Source organism: Mchenga conophoros, linkage group LG14 (assembly GCF_057382185.1).
Source record: "Mchenga conophoros isolate Kocher_MC1m ecotype Shallow Benthic linkage group LG14, M_conophoros_male_GT1.1, whole genome shotgun sequence".
Taxonomy (NCBI): Eukaryota; Metazoa; Chordata; class Actinopteri; order Cichliformes; family Cichlidae; genus Mchenga; species Mchenga conophoros.
In genome coordinates, this window is record NC_140539.1 from 23,346,502 (window position 1) to 23,363,172 (window position 16,671).

The 16,671-nt window shown below is 42.4% G+C and overlaps 1 protein-coding gene across 6 annotated transcripts in view; it reads right to left on the minus strand.

Annotated features, from left to right (window-relative positions):
- The window catches only part of npas1 (neuronal PAS domain protein 1), a 66,628-nt gene that overhangs the window by 14,376 nt on the left and 35,581 nt on the right, over positions 1-16,671 (minus strand). For all 6 annotated transcript variants that reach the window (XM_085243471.1, XM_085243469.1, XM_085243470.1 and 3 more), the window contains 2 exons: positions 11,464-11,631; positions 9,802-10,040 (listed from right to left, as the gene is read on the minus strand). In XM_085243471.1, coding sequence (XP_085099597.1) covers positions 9,802-10,040; positions 11,464-11,558 — 334 coding nt within the window. In that variant the 5' untranslated portion in view covers positions 11,559-11,631. The remainder of the gene's footprint in view (positions 1-9,801; positions 10,041-11,463; positions 11,632-16,671) is intronic.

Sequence of the window (16,671 nt, forward strand, 5' to 3'; positions counted from 1 at the left end):
CAGCTTTGAGGAATAAGTGATTACACAAATTGATCTGGAAATAGAGGATTTTGCATTAACGTGGGATCTCTTTCACAACTTTAAAATCTTCAGCAAAATCAAAAGTGAAACTTGAAGCAATTATGTCTGATAAAAGAAGAATTTACCGTGCTTAAAAAAAAAAAGTGCACATAAGGTGGAGCGCTGCGTGACGCATACCACTCAATCTCTGCCAGGCATACAAACAAACAAGCAAACACACACACACACACACACACAGTGTCTGCATCACCACTCTTAATGCATCCCAAACACAAGCTATCAGAGCTGCTTCAGTGCCAAAGTGGTGGTGTTTACCAAGGCAATTACAATACAAATAGAGTTGGAGGTGGTTAGGTGGAGGAGGAGGGGAGGAGGGCGAAGATAGGTATGAGAGGAGCACAGAGGGTAGGGAAAATGAAAAACCTTAAGGAAGGAGAGAGTGATCGCTTTCTCCAAAGCAAACATGGGCATGGGGGTTGGGGGTGCCGCCACTGACGTGGAAGATTAATTTTGCAATCAGGTGTATTTACTGTTTTATGTCAGAAGGAGTGTGTGACGGTGTTTATGCACCTGCAAGTGTGTGATTGCAAAAGTGGGGACCATATGTGAGAACTAATCTCACTCCAACAGGGCTGCTTTTGAACACAATGTTCCCCGTCCAATGGAGACAAACTGCGTATGTCCGTGTGTACCCAAAATATGTGTGTATAAGAGCATATAAATGTATGTACGCGTGTGAGTCTGTGTGCGTGCCTTTAAGGATCATTGGATATCTGCGCGTGTGTATGTGTGTGTCGCTGCAAGGCTGCGGGAAATCAATACACGTTATGACAGGAAAATGAAAGCGCTGCTGTGGGTTACAACTGAACACAGAGGGGGGATCGGAACACACACACCCACCAACACACACACACACATATACAATCACACGCATATATATATTGCCCAGCTGCCTGCTTGTGATGTGGGTTTGTTGAATAGAAGAGGGAGGCATTCCATTAGAGCTATAGACACACACATACACACACTTTAGGAATACACACAGCAATGAATTCTCATGCACAGACTACACAGCAGCAACATGCTCTCCGATTAAACAACACAAATACCCGTGCACACACACAAACTCTCTCTCTCACACACACACATATACACATAAATACAGAGTTGCCGGACAAAGCCACAGTGGCATTGTGAGATTGGGGTCCCCCTGTGTGACAGAGTGTGAATTTAAATAAGGCAAGTCCATTCAGGGCTATGAAAGGGGGTCTGGTGCTGGGACCCTTCAGCCTAGTCAGTCCCTGCCTGGAGGGGGATGGGGAGCCCATTTCGCTCTCTGCCTGCCTAGCAGGCTCCCTTGTGGGGCAGCGATGCAGCCGCAGTGCTAGGAAGCTTGGAGGAATCAACCCCCGTGGTAACCATATAAGAATTAATCAAAACAGAAGACAAACGCACTTCGATTGTTGTGAAAGTGTGTGTGTCTGTTCTGGCTTTCGTGCCACAGAACCCTGGAGGAGCGACGGTGATGGTGGGTGATCAGTTGTGCTGAGTAGTGTCAGCGGGCCCAAGGAAACGCTGAATGTGACATGAGGCCAGCGGGGCTGACAGATGAGTCACACCCCTGCACACACACGCAGACACAAATACACAGAGGACCATTTATTAAAGACTGCCACAGTACAATAGGGCAACCAGGAAACCAAAACACTGGACCTGATGTGTGTGTGTGTGTGTGTGTGTGTGTGTGTGTGTGTGTGTGTGTGTGTGTGTGTGTGTGTGTTTGTGCGCACAGCATGCGCGTGTGTGGTGTGTTCTTGCGCACATGTGAAGGGAAAGAGTCTCACAGCGTTGATGGTATCACACTCTGAGAACAAAGATCCCTCTGTAGTGCTACTGTGAACCCCTTCTCTATGTGTGTGCCCGTGTGCGAGTGAGGGCTTTGCATTATTCTGTGTGTATACCTTAATATTACAGCTTCTATAATATTTTATGTCATTATAAATCATAATTCAAACAATAACATCTTTTTTTACAACTTAGATCTTATTTTGAACTTGCTGTGCATGCGTCTTATTGGTAGACCAAGTCAAAACAGATGACAAATGATTGGACAGACATTAACAAACCAACAATGTGGCCACGTTATTAAAGTCTGATCTGATCTGCTAAATGTTTCATTTAGATAGTTTTGGACAACACATCTCATCATTGTGCCTGAAAACATCATTTGTAGTTGAATATTGTTGTGGTCAAACAAGATTTTGGAATATTTTTGTGAATCTTAACTCTTTTGTACAGACAACTGGACGTTATTCCCTCTTGTTTAAGCATAAATATATAACCAAGAGAATTTTGCCCCAAAAGATCACCTTCAGCCAAGAAAAAAAGTGGTGGCACTCAGTGTAATAAAAGTTTAATTTGCCAGATTCCTGTATCTGTGACTCCTGGCCCAGTTGAAGCGCTGGAAAGAAAGAGGGCTTCAACTCAACTCCTAAATCAAGAAAGTGGTCTCGATCATGGGTGTCAAACATGCAGCCCTCAAAGAGTCAAAGCACAGCCCGCTGGAATTTTTTTTTTTTTGCTAAATGTGAAAATTGCAGAAAAGGAGGGCATCATGTTTGACCTTTTCAATGAATTTTGCACCAGGAAGCATTGCATGTCGCTAAGAATAGATCGTGTACTGAACCGGGACCTGAAACGCTACATTCACCCAATGCAGAGGCCTAAGTAACTGTCAGTTTGACATGATTCCTATTAACAAAGACACTGCACATGTAATGCTACAATTAAAGTAAGGGAGTTTTACATACATATATTATGATGAGTATATGTGCATGTTTGATTTAACTGGTCCGGGCTGTTTGAGCTTTATGTACTAAAATTAGTTTGACATCCCAGTCTTGGTTTCCTGCATGAACTGTTAACTTGTTTAAAAAATGTGTGACTGCCTGATTACTCTTTTTTTGATCCCTGATCTCATCAAATCCTTCAGTTTTTAACCATAAAAAAATGTTCAAAAGCAATAAAACCTGACTTTAGTTAAGATGCGTTAAATTGCAATTCTCCTTTAAGTGAGTTTGTGCCAATAAACACCGTGACTTGTGTGCAGAGCTGGACGCAGGGATGGCTGAGGTCTTTAATCGAGCTATTCTGTCACACTCCGATTCCATTAGCTTCCCGGGACTCTGCTAAGAGATTTAATTCCATTGTGGGAATAAGAGACAGAATGGGACAGGGCAGGAATGGACACGTTAATTATGATTTGACTCAGAGGTCAACTTGCACGGACTCCCCAGCGCTTCACAAGCAGAAAAGATTTGAATGATTGAATGAAAAAATTTGAATGATTTTCATGATACTTTTGTCAAATACATAATTTAGTCCCAGTTCAGTCCAGAGGAATGGCCACACACACACACAGAGCCAAGCATCCCCACGTGGGGGGCTGTAGACACACAGACTCCACCCCCACAGTGTCAACCTCTTTTACCCAGGTTAGGATGTTACCATGGGAACCAAACAGTGAACCCCCATTTCTCTCTCTCAGTTTCCTCTCTCTGTGTCTTCTTATTCATCTCTGTCTCTTAAGTTTGGCTCTGCCACCGCAGCTTCACCCTTTCAAAACAAGAGCCCGGTCACTTGCCAAGTTGTTTACTACCAATCCAAATGTGATGTTTCGGCCGTTCGACAGACAGCGAGAGAAAAAGTGACCCTAATCGCAGCGTCCTTCTCTGGCACAATTATCTTCTCACGCCGACATCCATCCCTCCCTCCTTCCCTCTATCTGTCCTCTATCTTTCCGTCTCTTCTCCATCGCTCCCTCACTCCTTTTGCGGTCGAACATAATTTGAGTGCAATTAACTTCCCTTAAAAGCCCAGGCTGCTTTAAACGCTGTGAATTAGAGGGGAGGCAGACGCAGGGAGATCGTGAAGAGGTGGGGGAGACAGAAGGGGAGGCGAGGGAAGACGAAAGCAATGAAAGAAATGAGGGGGAGAGTGAGAGGGAGAGAGAGAGAGAACGAGCAAGTGGAGGCAGAATGAAAGTCAATGTCACCAGCGCCGGGGAGGGGAGAGGTGTGTTTGACCTCACTAGCCGAGACAGTAAAACACTTCAGCTGGCCCTGTTGCTGGCGCTGACTTGTCATTGCACTGTGCCTTGTGAAAAAGGCAGAGGGCGTTCTCCAGCTGCCCTGCACACCTGTTACAGGTTGATATTTTCTCCCCTTTTCTGTTTTATTAAACAAAAATAAAAGTAGAAAGTTAATTTCAGATAGGAAATTTTAAAAGATATCTCTGTCTTACCACAATCAAGTTATTTTCTTTACATTATTATTATTATTATTATTATTATTATTATTATTATTATTATTATTATGTTTGCACTTACTGTTAACAAACCCTACATTATCTTTAACTAACATGCAAAAGTAAAAACTGAACCAAAGTGCAAAAGATACTTTTGGACTAATTTATATTCTGCTGAACCTAATAAAATGTTTTTTTTTACATTATGTTCTTATTTGTTATTTTATAAAAACATTAATACTGTCTGCATGGTTGGGTGTGGTTTATTCTTGCCAGTGCAGAGCAGCATAATACAGAGTGTGTCAGAGGTTTAAAAAATGTATATAAACCTCCAAAAAGCCTTGAATTACTTTAAACAAACAGCACACCATCACACTACACCGCCTGGACTAACCTGTTTAACCTTGCCTGTCCAACAGGAAGACTGCTTTGGTTTCACCTGTAGAATCTGGTTAAACTGTCAGTTTGCTTGATTGCAGATCTGCCACTAAGTTTAAGTAGATTCTTATCACAAGCAATAGAAAGCTTAGGAATAGGAATCAGGCTTCCTGGATTTTTTTCAAAGGAAGTGTAGTATGGGGGAAAAAACTGTCCCTGATAGCAAAATTTACTTAATACAGAGGCTTTGAAATATAAATGATGTCAAATAGTCCTTGAATATGCTGTGCAAACAGGTGCACAAATACCAAATACAGCATGGGTCATTTTACCTTCCCTGCCTTCAGCCTTTCCTTTTCCTTTGCTCCTTTCCTTCCATACTCTGTCTCTTTCTCTCTCTCCTCCTTCTCTCCCGCTCTCTCCTGCTCTCTCAATCTCTCTCTTTCTCTCTGTGAAGGTCATGCAATTGATTTTCCTCTGTCTATTCATTTTTCAAGACTGGCTTTGAAACGTGGGAAGCAGACAAAAGCCACTCCGGCCCCTCCCCTGCGCTCCATCCCTCTCCTCTCCTCCACCCTCCACCTTCCTTCCCTCTCCGCTGCCCATCCAAAAACCCCGGACAAGAGGGAATGTGGAGGAATGCAACCCCCACCCCCCAACACACCCCATCCCAATTTCCTCACACTCTTCTCCTTCTTCCTTCCTCCTCTCTTTCTGTCTTTATTCCTCCTACATTTGTTCCTTCCCCTGCTCTCTGGCCTCCGCTCCCTTTCAGCCAGATCTCTGACCACATTCCACTAACGGAATTAAAGTCATGCATCACACTTAAAACCCTGCCAATGCATTGTGGGTAGACTTGTTCAAACTGATGTCCAAATTAGCATTGCATTTTCAATATAGGCCCTGTGGAGACTGTGTGACCTGCTTGTAAGAAATCTCCAAATATTTAATTAAATACTTAACATATCAGATGTTGACCCAGTGGTAAGAATGTGAAAGATAATTCACAATTTTCTCGACCTTCACATAGCAGCTTCCGCGGGGGCTCTATATATTTATCGTTGTGGCTCACATTTGTACGAGAAGTGCCTCTCGTTGTAGCGTAAACCGCACACCTCACATCTTTTCAGCGCACTTCCACTTTGTACACAGGGCAAGAAGCACTACTACCTGCGCACCAACTATGCTGAACAGGAGGTATTTTCTATCAAGGCCAAGAAAAGTCAGGAATACAGAGGAAAAACAATTCGCAATTCATGCGTAGAGTCAAGGCTGCGGCTGTGTGTATGGGTGCTAGTATATGAATATCACTCAGACAATCAGATTGTCCTGCGCAGAAAGGATGATGAGATATTGATGTACAACAATGGGCTGATGCATAGGAATACATGTTTTCACACACTATGACTGTAGATTAGACTCAAGTTGTAACAGGATGCAGTTCAAAGTTCTTTAAAAGCAATATGTTGGCTTTGAGGTCATCCATGCTATTAAGTGGTCAGATATATACCATATCTAATCTTTAAAGCCGTCCTACATTGCCCCTTAGGGCCCAGAAGTCACCATGTGCAACTTGTCTGTATGTACAGCCTGGTTCTACTGGAGGTTTCTTCATGTTAAAAGGGAGTTCTTCCTTCCCACTGTCGCCAAGTGCTTACATTTAGAGGGTCGTCTGATTGTTGGGGTTTCCTCTGGATTATTGTAGGGTTTGTATCACACAAGCACTGGCAATTTGAAAGCTACAACTATGACAAAAATGTACTTAGACCATATTAGAAGTTAATTTTTTTTCTAATTCAGCTATCTCGTGAATACTCATTTTCCTTTATGGCCATGTATACATCAGTAACTTATTTTATTTGCATGTTGACTTTAAATCTGGTATATCGTTGTTTTACTTTTGAGTTTCATAACATAACATAACATGAGTTACATAACATTTTTGCAGTGCTTAACACCTTTTTAAGCTGTTTTGATTTCTTTGTTAGTCTCCGTATACTGTAAGCCTCAGTTTAGCTTCACTGACGATTATATGATGGCCTACAGTTTGTGATGTTATTGTGTCTCTGGTGGTTTTTATGTTTGGCTTCTGGTAAGAATTCAGTGTTGAAATATCCTGTGTTCTATCCACGTTTTGTGTGTTACTTGTAGTAGCTGTTGTAGTAATCATCACCCCCATGTTTCCATTTGTGCCTTCTTCTGTCTCGTTTCTATCTTCACGCTCTGGTCACTTTGCGTTTTCTTGTCTTGTACATCTTCTTAAGTGTTAGTATTCATATCTCTATCAGTCTCTTTTGGTTATTTTCTGTTTTACTTTGAAAGGCAGGTTTGCATCCTGTGTTCGTTTTGTTTCCTGTCTTCACCTGTGTGTGATTACTTTCACCTGTGCCTCATTACCTTCCACTCTGTCATTTCCCTGTCAGCATTCTGTGTATAAACAATCCTGCTTGCCCTTGTTTGTTTTGTTCCCAGAGTGGGTTCCTCATGTGCAGCCAAGTGGTTTTCCCCTTGCCGTGTGTAGAAGGCTGCTGGCGCCCGAGGAATTTATTTCTGAACTTGATACAGCATTAAAAGCTTGATTTTGTTAAGTCGTTTTGCTTCCAAGCTCCCATATTTGGCTCGACACCTCTACACTCGATATCGCTCGCAGTGAGGCCTTGGATTTTGGCATTCATGTGGATGTTTTACACCTACCAACACCTAAACATTGTTGGAAGTCAAGCTGATCAAGAAGGGTTTGAAACCGAGGGAATGACTCATCTTCCAAGCTGCCCAGTTCCCAACCTTTTAGCACACCAACAGATACAAGCACAATCCTCAACCCACAGACCCAAAGGGATCCACTGACAACATCTGAGGTCTCAGGTCATGTACAGGTCCTGTTTCCATCTTCCTGTGGGACCTACAATATTAGCCTGTGGGTGATTTGTTTATATAAAACTTCCCATTGATGCTTATATCTTAATTCTTTCATAATGGAATCCGTCTTTAACGCTACACCTTAAGTCTCCGAGCAAAAAAGAAGACATTACATGAGTGTTTTCATGTGGTGAGCGATGTTCCAGATGAAAACCGCATTGACCTTAAAGATACTTTCAGCTTCTCCCTCTTTTCCCACGGGGTCACAGTAGATGGATCCACATGTTTGATCTGGCACAGATTTTGACACCAGATGCCTTTCCTGATATAACCATCCCATTTATCGAGACTTATGACCGACGTTAGCAGCAGGCTAGCTCTTAACACCCTGAGGCTGCGGTTGTGTCTTTCACAAGTAAGGCGAAGGTGTTAACAAACTACACCATGGAACCACGGAAAACCACACTGATCTTAATGTGTAAAAATTTCTATGATGCCCCCAAAGGATACTGGGAAAAGAACTGGTTTGGTATTTTTTACTATAACGTCACACTCAGACCGCACTGGTAGCATTACTGGTACTCACCCCATCAGGAAATGCAGTGCATAATGTGGGTAAAGCACACCACATGCAGTCTCACAGAAACATGCTGTTAATACGACAGGTTTTTTTTGTTCACATTTCCCCAAATTTACCAGGAACAGGCACAAAGGCGGACACACACACACACACGTCTATTTGCACTGTAGCTGCATCATTTCCCCTCAGTAATAGTAGCAATTAGACAGGCTATATAATTACACTGTCCTCGTTATATAGTTAATTTCAGTAATTACAAATTGCACCAATAGTTTCCTCCCTCTTTTTTATTATCTACCCCCTCTCCTTCTCTTTCTCCCTCCTAATAGACACACACTCACAGACACACGCAAACACACAGTTGCGTGTCCCTAACTTAAGAGGACATCAATTTGACTTACAATAATTACCTGGAGTCTTGATCTGAGCTTAACCACTACTGCTACTACTCATCTAATCACAACCTGAAACCTGAACCTGACCTCCCCCTTAAATGGGTCTTCACTTTAAAATGACTATTATAGGGACTTTGCTTTTTTTCCACATAAGGAAAACATGTTTTTGGAGTTTTGTCTATAATATGAGTAATATTTATGTGCCTACACACACAAAAAACATAGATTTTATTCATACTCACTCTTGTCTATGTAAAATACTTGTATGATTATTTGCATGTGTGTTACAGGGGAAAAAAGAAAACGCATGAGCTTGTTTGCACGCATAGACAGTGGCAGTAATTACTATTGTTAATAGGAGGCTGGATCAATACCCCAGTCCGAACTGAATTTTTGTGGCGTGGGGTGTCACTGTGGGTAGGAGTACGTAGGCAGAACAGACAGCTGAGGTCTGCTTCTGATTGAAACAGAGAAGTGAGTCGAAATATGAATTTTAGTGGTTTGCGTCCTTTGGCAACAAAGCAGCATATTTATCTCTGCTATATAATTTTCATATTGGCTGAAATGTAGGAATCATTGGCTGAAAGTGTTCCACATATGCGTGTTTAATTTAATCCTGCATATTTGCACATTGCTTTTGTCAAGGTTGAATTTTGTGAACAGATAACAACAACCTACTCGTGACATACCCAGAAAAAGTGTCAACACTTAACCAGTCATAGAGATATTTTCTGTTACCAGGATGTTTTTTTTAAATAAAATTTTAATTCAAGGACAAGACCCTCAAAAAGGCCTTAAAAATGTGTTATCTAGATTATCATGTTTTAGGCAATTATTCACTAGTATGTCACTACTAGGGCATTTTGTTACTCAGCTGGAAAGCATAATACTTTTCCAATCCCATCCCAGGCTCTGAGAAAATGTTAACTTTGGTAAGAAGAGAAAAAGGAAAAGTACTGAGTCTACAGCTCTAAAACTCATTCAGTCTGGGACAAATACGATATCTTAATGCAAACACACTACTGCTACATTTGATGTTAAAGTCAAATAAACATAAAAAGTTGTTTTTAAGTTACATTTTTAAAAATGGTGCACCAGAATTTGCTTCATTTTCAATGTAAAACCCACATTTAGAAGGTTTAGATCATTGTACATATTTCTTTTAGTTGAAAACATAAAACCTAAATTTTCTTCGTCATCTTCTTTGTAATATCTCAGTCACAAAAACTTTTCTTTTCATGTGATTGCTTGTTTCTTGCTCACCTTTGCCGCAGTTGCTGTCTCCCTCCAGCAGAGGGCTCCAGGGTGGGTCCCCCTGACTGGCAAAGGTCCGCATGTGCAGGTAGCTGATGGTCAACCGGATGACCGAAGCTTTGTCCAGTTGGCTTGTGATGGCCCCGGGCAGTGGCAGCATCTTGGCCAGCTCAAAGAACTCGAAGTTCTCCTTCCCCCGCCGAGAACGAGCCGCATTGCGAGATTTCTCTTTACGCAGGTTCTGGAGACTGAGATGTGGACAAGAAGTCGGTATGAGGACGAACGGGACAAGGGCGAAAGTGGTGCAGAGGGTGAAAGACAGAAGTAAAATGAAGGAACAGATAAACACAGGGAGAAAGGATCAGAGGGGCTCACAAATCTGAATCAGCGCGACGTAAGACAAGAAAAACTGATGGGCTATCGCTTAATGGCCATTTGCTGACCACCTGTTGATTGATTCGTGCTCTGTAAAAATGACCTCAGCATCAGTCTGAAAAACTCATTTCATAAATACACATAATGGGAATGGCTCCTGCAATTCAAGTGAAACAATCTCCATTCTGACCCATCTCTCGCAGATTGGCCTGGTAATTACAGACAAACTCGCTTCTTTTATCGGGCAGAGTCCTAATAATGCCATTTGCTCCAAAATCCATATGTGAACACATACACACAATTTCTCACTGCCTATTTTTTCTTACTCTCCCTCGCTCTCACCCTCTCCTCTCACCCTCTCCTCCCCCGCCCCAGCTCCCCCTCTCATCTGGTCCCGGGCTAGTGAGCTGAAGCCATGATTGAGGGATCAATAGGCGAGGGAGGGGCAGAGTGACAGAGGGGGGCCGGGGCTCAGGTAGCCTGTCTCTGTGATTGGGTATTGACTCTCCTCAATGGGGCCTGAGTGGTGGAATTATGTTGTCACAGCCACTTCACAATTTGTGTCGGTGCTGCGCTGGGATAAAGTGTGTGTATGTGTGTGTTAGAGACACAGAGAGAGAGAGAGGAGAACCAGCCATTCTCCCTCGTGTCTGTGTTGTTGATTTTCATCCGTAGACAGACCACCGGGTGGTGTGTGAGTGAGTGAGTGTGCGCGCATACACGTGCGACAGAAGAAAAGAACAAAGGAAAGACGTGCGCATATTGTGCTTACATATGTTTGTATCTTAATCAGCTGACACAGCTGTTGCATTTCTCCCTGTTAGGTTCTAATAAGTGAAATCAGTGTGTGTGTGTGTGTGTGTATGTGTGGACTCATGCTGCCAGCCTGTGTAACATCTCATTATTATACTGCCTCGACCCCGGCCACTGAGAACAATCAATACACACACATTGATTCTGCTTAGTTTTTATATCCGCCTGTAAATTACTTCCCATTAATAATTCCAGCCAAATTTACTTAATCTCCCACTAAGGGTGGGGGACTCGCAACTCTGACAGGATTGGCAGGTGAACAACAATACAGGTGATATGTAGCACTAAGGAGAAAAGCGTATGTTTCTGGATAATGTTTCGTTGATAAAAAAAAAGAAAAGAAAAGCTTCTTCAGACTGTCAGTGAGTGCAAGGGTGTTAATGCATGTATTCCATCTTGCAGAGATTAATTCATGGGCATGCACGTAGGCTTATACAGTTTCAGCCTGTGTGTGTGCATGTGTTTGTGTGAGAGATGTCTCACCAGGGCAGGGTGGGAGGCTTGGCCAGTAGTCCTTGCAGGAAATCCCACTCCACACTCACACATTTCCCCTCACTAACAAATGGCATGGTTGCCATCCTTCCTCCAATCACGTGCCCACGCCGCTGTTAACGAAGGCTTCGATTGGCTGAGGACGTGATGGACTCAGACCTGGAGATTCACAAAAAGAAAGGAGAGAAGTGACAAAGAGACAAATGGGGGTGAGAAAAAAGAGCCAAGAACGATACTATCAAGAACTGCCAATGAAAGCCGCAATATAAATCAGGAACTACAGGCAGGAAGACGCATGGCATTTTTGGGTTGTTTCCATCAAAATTGATGGTTTAATCCCCCTTTTTTTAAAGAAACACTAGAAAAACTCTTAAACCTGCTTTTAATTTTAAGAAAACAATGACACTTTATCTCTTTTTACAGTTTCCATTCAACACTTTTAATTTGACTTTTGACTATAATTTGCATCCAAAAGCTTGGGTGAAAATTGATCCCATCTTGTGATATCTTACTGAAGGCAAGAGTGATTAATTTAAAAGAAGGGAAGAAAGAGATTGAGGCAGAGTAATTAGGTACCGTGTGTACTTCCCTACATAAAGGTCAGTGGCTGCTCCCAAGATAACAGACATAAGACAAAACACTAACCCTCCTTTGAAGTCACACTTACTCTGAAAATCACAGATCTCAAAATGTCTCCCTTCATCCCAGAGAGAATATTCAAACCTGTGTGTGACTCGCGTTTAAACCGAATATGTCTGAAGACAAAACACCCCGCCCGTCCCAGATCTTTTGCTGCGTTGTGCCAGCTTCTAACACCCTCCTGCAGTAAAAAATCACTTGCCAATATTCTTTCCTGTCCTCAAACAGAGCGCCGCTCCTCACCAGTTTCCCTCCCCTCTGTGCTGTGTTGACATTTAAAGGGCTGGTGTGGCCCCGAGCACCCCAGTGTCATGCCCTTGGGCCTGAGATGCCCTCTCTCTCTTTCGTTCTGCCTCTCACTCTCTCACTTCCTCTTTCTTTGGCCTGGCTGGGTCAGCACAATCATGTCAGTAGAGCTGTGCCAGGGCAAAAGAAAATGGATTATGTCTCGAGTTTGAGCATGGCTATGCTGACCTTGGCTAAGAGGGGTCAGCAGAAGCTCGGCAGGTTTGGCAGATATCATTTTGCAAATCTGGGCAAAAAGAGCCAACATTTAATGCATTTGGACAGAGTTCAAAGGCAGAGGAGTCAATAATCAGTTCAACAAAGGCGGAATAGTTGTTGAAAGGGAAGAGTGGGTCATCAACTTTAATAGTTTTACTCTGTATTTAGGCCGCAACAGTGAAGCAGAAATGTAAAACTTCTATTTCGAACATGCTCTGAGGTCAGTAATCCAAAGGAACTGAAGAGGTAGTTCTAGCAGGGAATATTTTGTTCACAATTATGCAATGCATGTACAAAAAGCATGCAGTAACAGTAAAGGAAAAGTAAGGAGATCGCTAGAATCAGCACGCTTTATCCTCCACTATGAATGCTTTACATCAAAATCCATGTAACTGCAGCTGAAATATTTCAAGCTGGATCAAACTGGGGACTGACCACCTGACTGTGGCTATAATTTATGAACTTTTATACCTGCAGATTGTTACTGCAGTCCAAGATGAAGCAGAGAAGGGCAATCTTATCTGTATTTATTAAAGACATGGAAGAATAAACTGGTGCTGTTCATACATTAGTGCACTCCTAATGTTAAATGCTCTAGCTCTTCAGAGTTCTTTTATGTGAAATCCAGACAATTTGCCTACAAATTGATTGCCTGTTAAGTAAATTTAAATCAGCAGGAAAGCAATAAAGCTGCAAATTGAATGAGTTTGGTTAATTTTCCAGATTCAACATCTTCCCTGGGTATTCGAATTGGCAGAATATTCCTAGCCTTAAGTTTTAAGGCTCGGGCTTTACTCCAACATAGGTAACCTACAGTGTGTGTGTATGTATATGTATATGTATATATATATATAGATAGATAGATAGATAGATAGATAGATAGATAGATAGATAGATAGATAGATAGATAGATAGATAGATAGATAGATACATACATACATACATACATACATACATACATACATACTAAAGTTACCAGCCTGCAACATTGACAGTCTTTTCCAAGAGTCTGCTGGAGAGAAGACAGGGTCGAGCAGAGGGCATTGCACCTCTGTCTAACAACTTCACCTTTGTCACCTTCTCCACCTCGCCAGGATAAATGCACTACATGCCAAATTGGGCTGTGTACAGTAGGACAAAGAGATCAAAAGGAGACACAGACAGGAAGCAATTTACTCTCAATTTTTCACCACGCACACAGGCGGAAGCCTCTCTTCAACCTATACCTGTATGTTTATCTCTTAATTGACCCTATCTGTGCTTATCTAATCTCTCCTTTCATCTTTCTGTCTCAAACTATCTCTCCATCTCTATCTGGGCAGACACACAGGGGCGTAATGGACAGGGACCTCCACAGTATTTATTCAATCAGCCTCATAACCTTGTCGCTGGTTGGTCGGCCCATTAATGCACTCACCCAAATAGACCCCGCCACTTTGACTGCTAATGCTCCAGCTAGCTAGCAGCACAACAGGCTTCTGAATGTCAGATGTGTCATCTAGGCGGAGAGTGTGAAACAACCCCACTCGAGAGAAGCGAGTCAACTTATTCTGTCATGGCACAGTGGGAAATTTATGAAAAAGAAAAGTGTAACTTCTGAGAGCACTGGAAGTAACAAAAATAAAAAAAATAAAAAAATAAAATACTGTGCCCACAGCTGTAGAGATCAACTTGTATCAAGTGTGACCGCAGGTGTTCACAATGTTGCTGCAGTGCTCCATATTCATAAGTGTGGTGCATGTGTGCCAGCCTGAGTGTGTGCGTTTGAGACCCCTACCCTATAGAGCCGTGCACTCTTGGCTCAGCCTCAGCAGCAACAGAAGAGGAGGGCACTGCGGCGAGCGCTCACAGCCGCTGTTTGCAGTGCGCTTCTCTCTGGCTGCTTGCTTGGCTCCTGCTCTGTTTATTTTCAGCAGGGACGTTTAATTAGGGCCTCCAGCTGTCAGAGGTTCGTTAGCGTGCCCCTCCTTTCCCCGGGCCGCCCCTCCCCACGGGGAGTCAGGGGCATCAGGCAAATGAACACATTTAAGTCAAACAGCACGCCGACAGACAATAGCTCCACTGCCATGCCACCAGCTCCCCTAGGTAGAGACATGGTTGTTTTATGCCTCATCTCCCCAACCCCTGGGGCCCAATACAGAGGCTGGCCAAGACTGCCAATGTGGAGGCAGAGGAGTTCTCATTGCCCACTAGAGACTACATGCACACTGCACTCATGTAAAAAGGGGAAGAGCAGGACCGAGCCTGTGTGATTTATAGTTTACAATAAAAACAACAGTTTCAGAGGATTTTTCACAAATTTTGGGGATTAAAAAATATCAAAGAAATATGTAAAATGTTGCTTTAAGGGTTGTATACATTAACAACACAGCAAAGAATTATTTTAGAAGAATTGTTTGCTCTGTACAGCAGAATAATGGTGACCTTCGCAAACAATCAAAGTCACACTCTGGGCTCCCTCCCTAGCTGGGCTGCGAGGACGTTAGTGTGTGTGAGACCCTCCCTTTGAAACCTTTGGACCTCCCTGTGTTTATAAGGAGACAAGAGTCAGTGGGAAAGTGGGAGTGTAACCCAGAGTGTTCAGGCGGTGCACCGAAAAACTATTTTATTTGTGTTAATTACCTTACTTAAGTGCAATTATTTTATTTCGGCTCAGAGTGAGAGTCTTTACTGCTGCTTTCCTGCTCTCTCTGCTGCTTTCTGTATCGCTGTGCGTGCTGTCTATTAAAAACGATGTTCTCATACAGCTACTGCATTCTCAGTTACATGTCAAGGCAAATAAAATTCTGCCTCACTCTGTTTGTTTGTCATGTTTTACAACTGTAATCAACTCATCTAAAGATGTGACTCGTCACCCTGGAACTCTGAAAATAGAGAAGGCGCTTTTTCATGCGCTAAATGATGTAAAAATATCTGGTAGAACCAAAACTAGATCTAACCAAGGAGTCTTGTTGTCTTAGCCATGGCTTTTGTTACCAACCAGTAGCTGAAAGAAAACTTACAGGAAAAAAAAAACTAGTTAAGTATAAAACAAGGACTCCTTAATGGGAGTAGAACCTCATTCTCCTCAATGAAAGTCTTACAGATTATGTGTATGATGCCGCTGTCCTAGTGCATCACGCAGAGGCTCTTAATGTTACTTTTTGCACTTTTAGATTTTTTTCTTTCGCCTAAAATAAGTGAAAAAACTGTATTATTTTTAGTACATTTTAGAGCAAATACTGATCGATGGCCTATTGCGAAGGTCAGGCTAATCAGGGCTGAGCCTGATTCACAAAATCTGCTAAATCCAAGCAGAAAGTTTTACACATTTACATCAAGTAAACCTACAAAAGCTTTGTTGAACTTGCAACTATTCCTGTAATTTACAAATGATGGAAAATTCTGAAAGATGACAGCTCTCATCTGCCATGTGCTCACAAGTTATTTTTGTAAAGCTGTAAAAAGCCTGGTGTTGTCTTTCAACCTCTCGATCTCCTCCGTTTTCATGCCCACAGCTGAATAAAAGCTTCCCCCACTTAAATACAAAAAAAAAGGTTTTAACATTCAAGGCCCATTTAAGACATATGCAGTTCAGTTTTCAGTGCAATCAAAATTTAACTGATAATGCTTTCTTGACAGCTCTCCTCTGTTCTTCATTCATCCAAGTCTAAAGGTAAAAGTAAAGTATATACACAGTACAACAGTGATGAAGCATTCCTGTGAATAAAATTTGATCAAATCGAGAACGTTCAATATCATGGAAGATGTAGAAAACACGGTTGGAAATAACATGAACAGAATATTTGATGCAGCTAGTTTTCTATCTTGCCTTTCATGTTGTTGAGTAGTTGTAAATGAGTGTCTGGAGTGTCTGGGGAGATGAAGTTTGGTATTCTGGTTGGAGGGCTGAAAACTACTTATCATGCATTACGGCCCTGGTTGGACCTCAGGATTTGGAAGTCAAAAGACTTTTTAATGTACAATTTTTCAGCTGCTGATCAATCGGCGGCTTCTGGACATGAAGATCTCTCTCCCTCCTCTCTCGCTCAGCATTCCATATTCCAAACTCGCTCG